Source organism: Nematolebias whitei, chromosome 9, assembly GCF_014905685.2.
Source record: "Nematolebias whitei isolate Nwh7 chromosome 9, NemWhi1, whole genome shotgun sequence".
Taxonomy (NCBI): domain Eukaryota; kingdom Metazoa; phylum Chordata; class Actinopteri; order Cyprinodontiformes; family Rivulidae; genus Nematolebias; species Nematolebias whitei.
Window position 1 is genome coordinate 16,964,515 of NC_056506.1, and position 12,162 is coordinate 16,976,676.

Consider the following 12,162-nt stretch of genomic DNA (forward strand, 5'->3'; position numbering starts at 1 on the left):
CTGTATGATCATTATATAAATCAAAATCATTGTCTGTGCTGATGTAATCAAAGAAGGCTGTTTTAGAAACAGTGTTTGTTGGTTACAGTGTAGTCTTGACAGGATCATGATCCCCTGCTGTAAGGTGGAAAGCTGGTCACAGTGGTTTGCTCATGTCTGGATGCGAGCATGTGTGTTTGTGTGTCTATTAGCAAAATATCTCATGAACCAGTGGGTGAATTTTAACAGAAACTTGCAAAAACTTTTAAAAAATGGATGCACAACTTAATAACTTTTGTAGTCAACTTTGTTCAAAATGGTTACCCCAACTTATCAACGTCAAAAGTGGCTGTAATTAATGAGTTTTACACACAATGGTCAAAAATGTGCAGTGGTAGTCAGTGATTCCTAAAACATATTACAAAACAAGATGTTTGTTTAAAATCTTGCCATTAACTATTGGAGGCAACTTCATCAGCCTGTTAACAAAATATCAGACTATTTGACTGAATTCAGTGAATAATTCTGAAAGTAATTAATCATTCATTCAACCTTTATTTAGACAGGTTAATCCCACTGAGCCTCGAGGATTCATTTACAAGAGAGACCTGATTTCAACAAAGAATGATGACAACAATGGACAACAGCAACAACAATAGACAATTATAAAAAGGCATACAGATTTTTATTTTTTTTTTACAAATAAAAACAAGATGGCAAAAAAGTAGCAAAAACAGCGAGATTATAAGGCAAATGTAGAAAACTAAAAACAAGGAAATGTCTGCATTGGTCCCTGCCAGGAGTCCAACAGATTCTTAAAGCCACTTTGAGAGGTCAAGGTCGAGAGCTTCAAATCTTTTTGTAAGATATTCCAGGAAACAGGAGCAGAGTAGGAGAAGGCCCTTTTGCCAAGTTCAGTCCTCACTGAGGGAACACTGCAGGTAATAATGTCCTGAGAGCGCACACTGTAGCTGCACTCACGCAGAGACATGTAGGAGGAGATGTATGAAGGCAGCAGACCAAGAAGTGATTTAAAGATGAAAATGTACCAGTGAGAGAGTCTGCGTGAAGTTAATGATGTCCAGTTAACCAGTGAATACAGGGTGCAGTGGTGGGTACGATAATCACAGCCAGTTATGAATCTTAGTGCACCATGATAGACAGCATCCAACATCTGCAGGGTGCTTCTAGGAGCGTTCATGTAAATAATGTCACCGTAATCAATGGAGGGAAGGAAAGTCACAGTTACAAGGCGTTTTCTAGCATTCAGAGTTAGACAGGATTTGTTTCTGAAAAAGAAACCCAGTTTAACTTTCAGTTTCTTTACTAGGTGTTCCACGTGGAGCTTAAAAGAGAGATGCGAGTCGACAAAGATACCCAAATATTAATAGGAATCAACAAACTCAATGGGGACACCATTTGAGGATAAAATTGGAGGAAGAACGGCTGGGACCGACTTCCTGTTTGAAAAAAGCATCTCTTTGATTTTAGTGGCATTAAAGACAAGTTTGAGGTGGAACAAATCTGACTGGATGATGTCAAATGCGGATTGCAAAAGCTGGAAAGCCTTAGCAACAGTTTTAGCTCGACAATAAACAACTGTGTCATCAGCATAGAAATGTAAGGATGTGTCAAGGATGCTCTGACCTACATTACCTATGTAGATTGTAAAGAGGGTGGGTCCTAAGACTGAACCTTGTGGTACGCCATTGTTGACTGTTAAATAACTGGAGGAAGTACCATTATGTTGAACACATTGCCTCCGATCTGAGAGATAGTTAGAGAACCAACCAATGGTGTGATCTGAGAAAACAATTTCTGAGAGTTTATGACACAAGATGTTATGATCCACAGTGTCAAAAGATTTAGACAGATCTAAAAAAAAAAGTGCAGCACAATAATCCTTAGCATCCAGTGCTTCAATGTCATTAAGAACCTTCAGTGAAGCAGTCGTTGTGCTGTGTTGTTTCCTGAAACCAAATTCATGGGGAGGTAAGATGTTAAATGAGTCCAGGTAATTTTTTATTTGAGAGTTAATCAGTTTTTCTAGAACCTTGGCTAAAATGCAGAGTTTAAAGATTGGTCGATAGTTGTTCAGTGATGTGGGGTCACCTCCCTTCAGCAAAGGAAGAACTAAGGCTGTTTTCCAAGCATATGGAATGGAGTCTTGGCTTATGGAGAGATTAAAGATGTGAGACACAGGGACTGTGATGATATGAGCAGCCAGCCTTAAGAAATAAGGTGGAAGTTCATCTGGACCTGCAGATTTTTTAGGATCAAGACCTTTTAACAGTTTTTTGACAACACTAACTGAGAACGGAGAAAAAGGGAAGGTGTGATTAACTGAGGATTGACTTATAGGAGGGATTTGATTTGTAGAAGTTTGGTTATTAAGTGAAGTGGCTGATTTTCCATTAGTAACTGTGTCAAATAAAGAATTAGAAGCAACAAAATGTTTGTTGAAACAGTTCAGGATCTCGTGCTTATTTGACACAGGAACAGAGTTAATGAGAAGTTGTGATGGGAGGTCAGATGATTGGGGGGGGGCCTGAGAGAGATTTGATAGTTTTCCAGAATCTGTTACGGTCATTTAGATTTTTGGAGGTCTGAGATAAGAAATAGTTGCGTTTTGCTGCTTTGACAGCAGTTGTGCATTTATTCCTCATCTGCTGAAAACTCAACCAATCAGTGGCTGAGCCAGATTTTCTCACTGCGGCCCAAAGATGATCTCTCCTGTGCAGGAGGTCAGCTAGCTCTGGAGTAAACTAGGGACTGTCTCGTCCCTTTATTCTGAACTGACGAAAAGGAGCATGTTTGTTCACAAAATAAATGAAACTATTATGAAAATAGTTCCAAGCGGAGTTCACGTCATCAATTAATAGAATACGATACCAGTCAAAGTGAGACAGATCCCAGAGGAATGACTGTTCACAAAAATGTTTCAGATCCCTTTTTTGAATTAATCTGGGCTTAGAAGGTGGAAGTTTAATGTCTCTGAGAGCCGCTATTACACAATGATCACTCAAAATGTCAGTGAATACACCTGTACCAGGGAATTTGTGAGGCATAGTTACAGGTCTAAGATGGAAGATTTTTCAGGACAGTTTTTGTTTGTTTGAAGTTGCTTGAAGTCAACCCATTTCAAGATGGCCAACACACCCAGATGTCTCTAGAAAACACAAAAGTAGCTATAATTAAATTATTTTTATACACCCATCGAAAGACTGGCGTGTTATGATATAGCCTCCGTCCGTAGACTTTTTCTCGTCCTGCTCATAACTTCTGATCCGCTCAAGATAATTAAAATATACTTCATACACTTATGAATAATCACTTGACCAAGTGTTGGATACACTTTTCAACACCCCAGCTTTAAGGCCAAGGTCACAACTCAAGGCCAAAGGTTATACAAGCAGTGTTTCCCCTACCATTATACAAGTGGTACGCCCCACCCCTGCAACAGAACCGAGCACCCCATTTACCTAACCCCCCACCCTCAACCAAACCACCTGTCAGCACTGATGTAAAGCTAAACTAGAAGCTGGCAATACAGGTACGCTAGCTAAACAGCTAAAGACAAGCCTCTTCCCTCATGCTACACCCTCACACTGAATGCCCCCCTCCCCCCACTCGAAAACTGTCGGTACAAACAGCGCACGTGTCAGATGTGTCCCCCCCCAAAAAAACAAAACAACAACAACAAACTGTCGGTAGAGACAGCACGTGGCTGAGATGTGTCTGTCTCTCTCCTCTCCCCCACCCCTGCTCTAAAACTGTAAAACTTTCGGTACAAACAGTGTGTGGCTGTATCTCTGTTTCCCCCACCCTCTAAAACTTTTGTTATAAATAGCGTGCTTCGCAGCTCAGGACATGTCTCCGTCCGAAGAATCTTTCTACAGCTGGCTGTGGGAGATGTCTCGATGCTGAAGGAACTGTGGATGCTTGTATTTTATTATGTTTTCACTGGTGGTGGGTAGGTGTAAAAGCAAATTCAGGCCATTTAGAATAGTACACAGTTAATGTAATGTCATATCTCTAGTCAGGAAAAGCTGACAATCTCAAGCCAAATTTTCTTCCATGATCCAACAGGCAATGGGTGAGGCTTTTGTATTTAGCTTGACAAAGGACATATGAAGCTACTTCAGATTGAACTTGTGAATCTATTTCCGACCACCAGTAGAGGTCTCCTAATTTCTGCTTTGTGTGACTCTCATGTGCAAGCATGATTGGTTAAGTCTCACTGAAAGTCTTGAGCCTCTGCAAAAGTAGGGGTCTTTAGCTGAGACTTCATTTTTGATCTGTTAGTAAGAGGCAAGCGTATCCCCAGGGCAGTTAGTTTAGATCAAGAAGAACAGGCAGAGTCAAAGTCAGCAACTTCAAGAGATAATTTAATTGCAGAAATCCGAGCTTTCGTTTCAGGGTTGGTTTGTAGAGTGGGGTTAGAAGATAAAAATAGAGCATTCAAGAGAATCAATCAGCTTTGTATTTTGGTAGATGACATCCTGGATGGTAGATAACATCATAGTCACAACAACAGGTAGTCAGCAATTGTCATTGCATCTTTCTTTAGTCCTCGGAATTACAGAGTATCTGTTCGGTTATAAAAAAAACAGTGTGTGTGTGTGTGTGTGTGTGTGTGGGGGGGGGGGGGGGTTCAAAGGGCACTGGCTTCAGTCCATCCATCCATCCATTAACGTCCACTTATTCCGAAGTTGGGTCACTAGGGCAGCAGCTTGAGCAAGGAGGACCAGGCATCTCTTTTCATAACCACCTCTTCCTGCTCTTCTGGGAGGACCCCAAGGCATTCCCAGGCCAACGAAGAAGAAGAGAAGCATAGTCTCTCCAGCATATCCTGCGTCTTTCCCAGGGTCTCTTCCCAGTCAGGCATGCCCGAAGCACCTCCCTAAGGAGGTGCCCAGGAAGTATTTTTACCAGATGCCCGAACCACCTCAACTGGCTCCAACATTTTTCAGTCAGGTCATCTGGACAGTTTCTTTTTTTTTTTTTCTTTTTTTTTTTTACCTCAACTGGCTCTTTTTGATGTGGAGGACCAGGAGTTCTACTCCAATTCTCTTCCGTATGACTGAACTTCTCACCCTATCTCTAAGGGAGAGTCCAGCTACCCTGCAGAGGAAACTCATTTCAACTATCTGTATCAGTGATCTAAATTTTTTGGACACTACCCAAAGATCCTGGCCATAGCTGAGTGTAGGAAAGTAGACTGACCAGTAAAGAGAGAGCTTTGCCTTATAGCTCAGCTCTCTCCATCGCAACAGGCCGACAGAGTCCACAATACTGCAGATGGAGCACCAGTCCATCTGTCAATCTCACACTCCCTGTCAATCTCACGCTCCATTCGTCCCACCCTCATGAACAAAAACCTGAGATACTTGAACTCCTCCATTTGAGGCAGAACCTTCAACCCAAAAAGAGCAATCCACCCTTTTCAGACTGAGGGCCATGGCCTCAGATTTGGAGGTGCTGATTATCATCCCAGCAGCTTCACATTTGGCTGTGAACGTCTCAAATGAGAGCTAGAGATCATGTTATGATAACGCCATCAGGACTACATCATCTGTAAATAGCAGAGAAGGAATCCTGAGGCCACCGAATATGACTCACTCCGCCCCCTGGCTGCACCGAGAAATTCTGTCATAAAAGGTATGAACAGACGGTAACAATGGGCAGCCCTGGCTAAGTCCAACTCCCACCCTGAAGGGGTCCAACTTACTAAAAGCAATGTGAACCAAACAATCACACTACTTGTATTGGGACCGAGCAGCCCATAGCAACAGGCCCTCAACCCCATACTCACAGGGTATCCCCCACAGTGTACCTCAAGGAACATGGTCAAACGCTTTTTCCAAATCCACAAACACATGTAGACTGGATGGGCAAACTCCCATGCACCCTTTAGGACCTAGTGAAAGTAAAGAGCTGATCCGATATTCCACAGCCAGGATGAAACCCACATTGTTCCTCCTGGATCTGCAGTTCAACCAACGATCAGACTCGCTTCTCCAGAACCCCTGAATAGACCTTACCAGGGAGACTAACGAAAGTTATGCCCCTATAGATAGAGCCCACTCTCCAGTCCCCCTTTTTGAAGATGGGAACCACCACCACAGTCTGCCAGTCCAGTGGCACTGCCCCCAATGTCCACACAATGCTGCAAAAGCATGTCAACCAAGTCCGTCCCACAACATCCAGAGCCTAAAGGAAATCAGGGTGAATCTCATTCACTCCTGGAGACCTGCTGCCATGGAGCTTTTTAACTGCCTCTGCAACCTCATCCAAGATTATGGACAGACCAATCCCCAACTCAACTTCCTCCATGGAAGACATGCTGGTGGGATTAAGAAGGTCTGAGAAGTATTCCTTCCACCTCCTGATGACATCACTGGTTGAGGTCAACAGCACTATGCCTTCACTGAAAACAGTGTTAGTAAAGTGCTGCTTTTCCCTCCTCATATGCCTGATGGTTTGCCTGAATCTGCTTGGAGTTGAGTGAGAGTCTTTATCCAAGACCTCACCAAATTCCTCCCACATCCAAGCTTTTGCCTCAGCAAAAGCCAAGGCTGTGGACCACTTGGCCCTCCAGTACTCCTCAGCTGCTACCGGAGTCTCACCAGCCAACAAGGTCCAATATGACTCCTTCTTCAGCTTGACAGCCTCCCTAACCCAGGGTGTCCACCACCGAGTTCAAGGATGACCACCGTGAGAAGTACTGACAACCTTGCAGCCACATCTCAAGGCAGCTACCTCATTCAACCTTTATTTACAGTATACAGGTTAGTCCCACTGAGTCACGAGGACTCGTTTTCAAGAGAGACTTGTTACCACAACAACTGAGGTGTGGAACATTGCCTGCTCTAACTCAATGTCCCCCGTCTCAGCTGGGATGCATTTAAATCTTTAATCTTTCTCGGAGGTGTGAGTTGAAGCTCTTTCTGATGGGTTTTTGTGCCAGGTGTTCCCAGCAAACCTTCACTACACGTTTGGGTCCAGCGTGTCTGTCTGGCATCTTCCCCCACCATCTAACCAAACTCACTACAAGGTGGTGATCAGTTGACAGCTCAGCTCCTCTCTTTACCCGAGTGTCCAAAACAAACAGCCGCAAATCAGATGACACAACTACAAAGTTAATCATTGATCTACGACCTAGGGTGTCCTGGTGCCAAGTGGCCAGTTATGGACACCCTGATGTTTAAACATGGTGTTTGTGATGGACAAACTATGACTACCACAGAAGTCCAACAACAGAACATCACTCGAGTTCAGATCAGAAAGGTCGTTCCTTCCAATCACGCTCCTGCAGGTCACATTGTCATAAACCTTCGTTAAACCCTTACCAAACCCTTGGTTGTCCTCAGGCTGTTTCTGTGAGTAGCAAGTTGGCAATCTAGCCTAAAACATTTGATTGTTGTACATGATGATTGATTGTTTTAGATGGGTGTGTTTTGCACAGGTTAAAAGCCTACTTTTGAGATTACAACAGGAGGTTGGCTTGAAACACAGCAGTGAAGGCTACCTATGGGACAGATCTGGTTGGCAGGCCGTACACTAAGGAAGCCCTCTGGATGGGGAATGAAATGTTCATGCTCAGCAGCTGTGGGTTTTTTTTCCATAAACAGTGAGGTTAGTCAAATTATTTTGGACACTGGGAAACCTTTGAAAATTCCACTCATCCTTTCTAAAAATCTGAAGGAGCAAAAGTCAGTTTATATGGAATAAACAAATTGAAAAGGTCATTCAGTGTAATGACTGCTGTTTATTTAAAATCCATCAAGTGGTTCATGAGATATTTTTCCAACAGATAGACAAATGAACAAATGCACATACATGGGCACTAATGCCCTTTAACCTTCATCAGCAGTTGTTAAATAATTTTACTGCAGGTGAAGAAACAAGCTGTCATCAGTCAAATTTCTATGTGAAATATATATTAATTTAATTATTTTATTTGATTGAGGGTTTTTTTTTTGTTGTTGTTCCTATTTTCTTTTTACCAGATTTTAAGTAATATTCTAATGACCATACATCACAGATAGAATTGGAATAATGCATTTACATTTTATGTTCACTACAATTTGTTGGTAATTTTTACTATGCTACCCCAACTTTGAAGTAGCATAAAATTTGAAAAATTATTTTAAATGAGAAACAACATTTTACAGGTACAATATTTTTGTAAAAAGAAAAAAAAGGAAAAAAGAACATCCTTTCTGTCTGTCATTATTTTTAACTTAAAACAATCATATTAAAATAGTTTATATATATATATATATATATATGATCCCGGACGAGCCCCCACTTGTAACAGGCCTGACTCATGTCCATAACAAGAATGAGGGAAGACAAAATATGGGCCAATTAAATACAAAGTAGTATTATTGCACAAACAAAACCCAACCAAAGATAATAAATATAAATGCGCAAGTATGTTTAGTGTGTGCAGTGCAAGAGTGAGTGGATGTGCATCTGACGGAATATGTCCAACCAAAACCAAACTGGAACAAAGGTCAAAAAGAGGTTACCTGGAGGAGAGGGAGAGGGAAAATGTTACAAGAGCTCTCTTAAATTTTTGAGCCCAGGTTGCTCCAGTTGCTCAAGGTCCACTTCTGCCTGCCGGAGGAACCACCCCATTAGTCAGAGGAGGGGCCGTGACAATTTCAATCTTAAAACTGTAAACATGAAACTTAATTAAAATCCTGGTGTTCCTTAAAGGAATATGTATCACTTCTGTCTTCCATGCCAGAGTTTTAGACTAATATCTTATTCTGAGAGGGGACAGAGAGAGCCTTTACGGTGACAACGTGTAAATGATTTTACACTCTGTCTCCTGGAAAGATGTGAGATGTTGCGTGATGCGTCTGCCCTCAAAGTAGGGATGAATATCAGCTACTACTAAGTAAAATAAATCTCAGTGTCTGTAAAACCAAGTTACTGCATTTTTGTGTTACTGTACAGGGATTAATTGATTAATTCATTTGAGAGTTTCACTAAAATATGTCCATTGGTTTATAAGATATTTTGTTAACAGGCAGTGTTAACTCTACAAGTTAAGGCTAAAGTTTTAAGCAAAGATGTTGTGCAATGGGTAGCGCTTGGAGTATGTTTTGAGAATGACTACCAGCTACTACCGCCCCAAGTCTTACCTCAATATCTGTAAATTATATCAAGTTATAGCCATATTTACATTGCATAATGTTGGTTAGTTGGGATGGCCATCTTAAGTTTAGTTGACTCCAAAAGTTAATCATTTGTAGATGTCCAACCAGTGATGACTCTGAGAATTTTGTTAAGGTATGTCCATTGGTTCATGAGATATTTTGCTAACAAACAGACATAATTGATGCCAATAGTTATTCCAAGATTGTAAGCAAAAGTATTGCACAGTTCATAGAGCTCTGAGTATATGTTCAGAGTTTTTGCTCAGCTGCAACACCAAATTTTAGATATCTGTAAAATCTGTTGTTGTAGCCATTTTTTTGTTTGCTCATGTTGCTTAGCTGTGGCAGCCATCTTAAATATGATTGACTACAAATGTTATTTAATTGTACATCTCCATCCATTGATTATTTTCTGGGACTTTAATGCAAGTCCAATCATTATGAGATATATTTCTAAAGGTACAAACACCCACACAGAAAAGCAAAAACATTTGTTGTTTCCCCTTTTGCAGGCAATGATTGCATCTTTGTTCCAAATTAACCAGCCCTCTATGGCACGACATTTGTCAGACTTTGTATACAACGCCTGAGGTCAGGTTAAAAATTCAGACATCAATAGAGAATTACATGAGAAGCAGTTTCATATCAAGGACATTGGTTTGATTGCTTCTTCCTATTTTAAAAAAATAGTGCATGTCATTGTTAAATCCAGCTTCCTGAATATGAGCGGAACTGTGTATGTTTTTTGTGTTCCTTTGAATGGTTGTAAGAATGCACATCTAGATGTGTTTGTTTGTGCAATGTATGCATGGGTGTGTGTGTGTGTGTGTGTTTGTTTAATGTTTTGTTGTACTTTCTATTTCCCCACTACGCTGCTCCATAGGGATACCATGTGAGTCTGCCTTCTCTAGCTGTGGAAAAACCCAATTTATCTTTTTTTTTTCACCGAGCTGGCGCCACTGCTGCCCTGAGTGGGAGGAGAGGTCGGGGTGGTACTGGGGAGATGAGTAGCTTTAAAAAAAATCTGATAATCCTTTCCAAAGTTAGTAGAAGAAAGTAGACAGTCCGTGTTGTTGACATGAAAGTGGCACCATTCACCTCAGTTTGATGGTTTGACCAGCACTTTGATGCGAGTGTCACTTTGCTAACTGTTGTGTGTACGGCCACAAGAACCTAAAGGAGAGGGGGGATGTGTTTTAGGGATAATCTAATCATTTTAAAGTGAATTCATGTCAAATAGTTATCAATAGTTGGTTCCTTATTAGTCATGACATCAGTAACAAAACAGAGAAAAAGAGGCAAAAGTTTAAGCTACATGCTAGCTAAATTATAGTCCATTGAGTATTGTTTGTCAGACTTACAAAACAACTCTTTCTGAAAAGCAACACTCTGGTGTTGCATTAACTAATATTTAATCTTCTGCATGACTCTATTTAGATTGCTGCTGTTTTCTCAGCTGAATAACAACCGTGTGTTTTGACTTTAATCCTGAACAATGGGAGAAGATGACGACACTTCGTTCGTCTTTGATAATGTCGATGAGGTAGACCATGCATATGCAGGTGGGGCTGAAGCTGCTGAATGCATGCATCATCCCACCTGATCACGACTTTTAGTCTGTCCAAGTTTCCTCAACTCCCAGTGGGCTAATACAATCAGCAGCCTCAGCACCACCAGCATAAACACAGTCTATCTATGCTCAGCACAAACATTTGCATACATGTATGTTGTAAGTATAAATGTTTTTCCAGATGATGTAAAGTTTTCACACAGGTATGTCATTTTGATGATGGCTTGTTTTGGCTAGCCATTATCCTAGCCTGGCCAGAAACTTTTTCCTCTTTCTTCTTCCTTGATCTATGACTGATAAGGCTGATAAGACAATAACTATTTATCAGAACATCACTTTAAAATGACCATGTTATCTCTTTAACAAAGAGCAATTCCTTCAAGTCACCTTCATCAGTTGGCTAGAGGGCAATTAGTCCTACATCAATTTGTCTCTTTCTCTCTTTTGATGCGATTATTATAGATCCATGTCGTACAAAAAGGCTTTCTAGGATCAACTCTAACGATTTTTGAGGCACCAGCAGCTTTGTGTTCTCTGTTAGCACATTAACATCTTATTAAATGCTTGCCTCCACAAATTGAATTTAACATTTTGGTCCTACCAAAATATATTTTTTTATTTTTAGAAATGGCGACAGTTTCACATTACTAACAGAACACCCTGCTACAAGAGAACAATTGCCAGATAATTTTTGTTAATATTGATTACTTGTCAATCTGTATTGCGTGGCACTTTTTAAAACAGTTTGATTTTTGTTTGTATATCAGATTAGTTACACAGTTGAAAGTCAAGAATGTACGTGGTTTTGCTTTGCACTGCTTCTCTATAAACTTCAGCAGAAATTCTTTGAAATAGGAAATTGTCCATAACCCACTGACTACAGTTTTTGTTTGCATCCAAACCAAATGCCTCTCCCTCTTTCTCATCTCAGTCAGCAAACATGAAAATAGCATGAATGTTTTCATGATTACTGCTCAAGTCATCAGTTCAAACAAAACAAAAGTAAACCAAGTGCTGAAGGCGCTTGTATCTCCAAGTGCAGTGTGTAACATGTATCCTCTCTGGTAAGGCCCCGTCACACCAGATGATGTTTGGGCATACATTTTGGTCGTAACTATTTTGTGCTTAAAAATCAGTTTTGTAATTTTGTAAAATAAATTTGTGATGTGTGCATGTGTAGATAGGAATTTGAGTGTGTAAAAAAGATTTGTAATTGTGAAACAAAAAAACACAAGTTACAAATCTTTTTTGCAAAGGTCTGTTTAAAGATACAAATCAAAAAAAGCTATGTGTAAAAAAAAACTCAGCATGAGTTTCAAATTACAAGAATAAATTTTGACCGGATTTTTCTTCCTCAGCTGATTGGTCAATGTCATGTCAATCACATATTTAACGATCCAATATATATATATATATATATATATATATATATATATATAT

At 40.4% G+C, this 12,162-nt stretch overlaps 1 protein-coding gene across 2 annotated transcripts in view; it reads left to right on the forward strand.

Moving 5' to 3' along the window:
* Nucleotides 1–12,162, forward strand: part of kcnn1a (potassium intermediate/small conductance calcium-activated channel, subfamily N, member 1a) — a 103,663-nt gene that overhangs the window by 34,878 nt on the left and 56,623 nt on the right. Inside the window, exon 4 of one of the 2 annotated variants that reach the window (XM_037682089.1) lies at nucleotides 4,812–4,835. The exons of the other annotated variant lie outside the window; for it this stretch is intronic. Coding sequence (XP_037538017.1) covers nucleotides 4,812–4,835 — 24 coding nt within the window. The remainder of the gene's footprint in view (nucleotides 1–4,811; nucleotides 4,836–12,162) is intronic. 2 annotated transcript variants of the gene reach the window in all.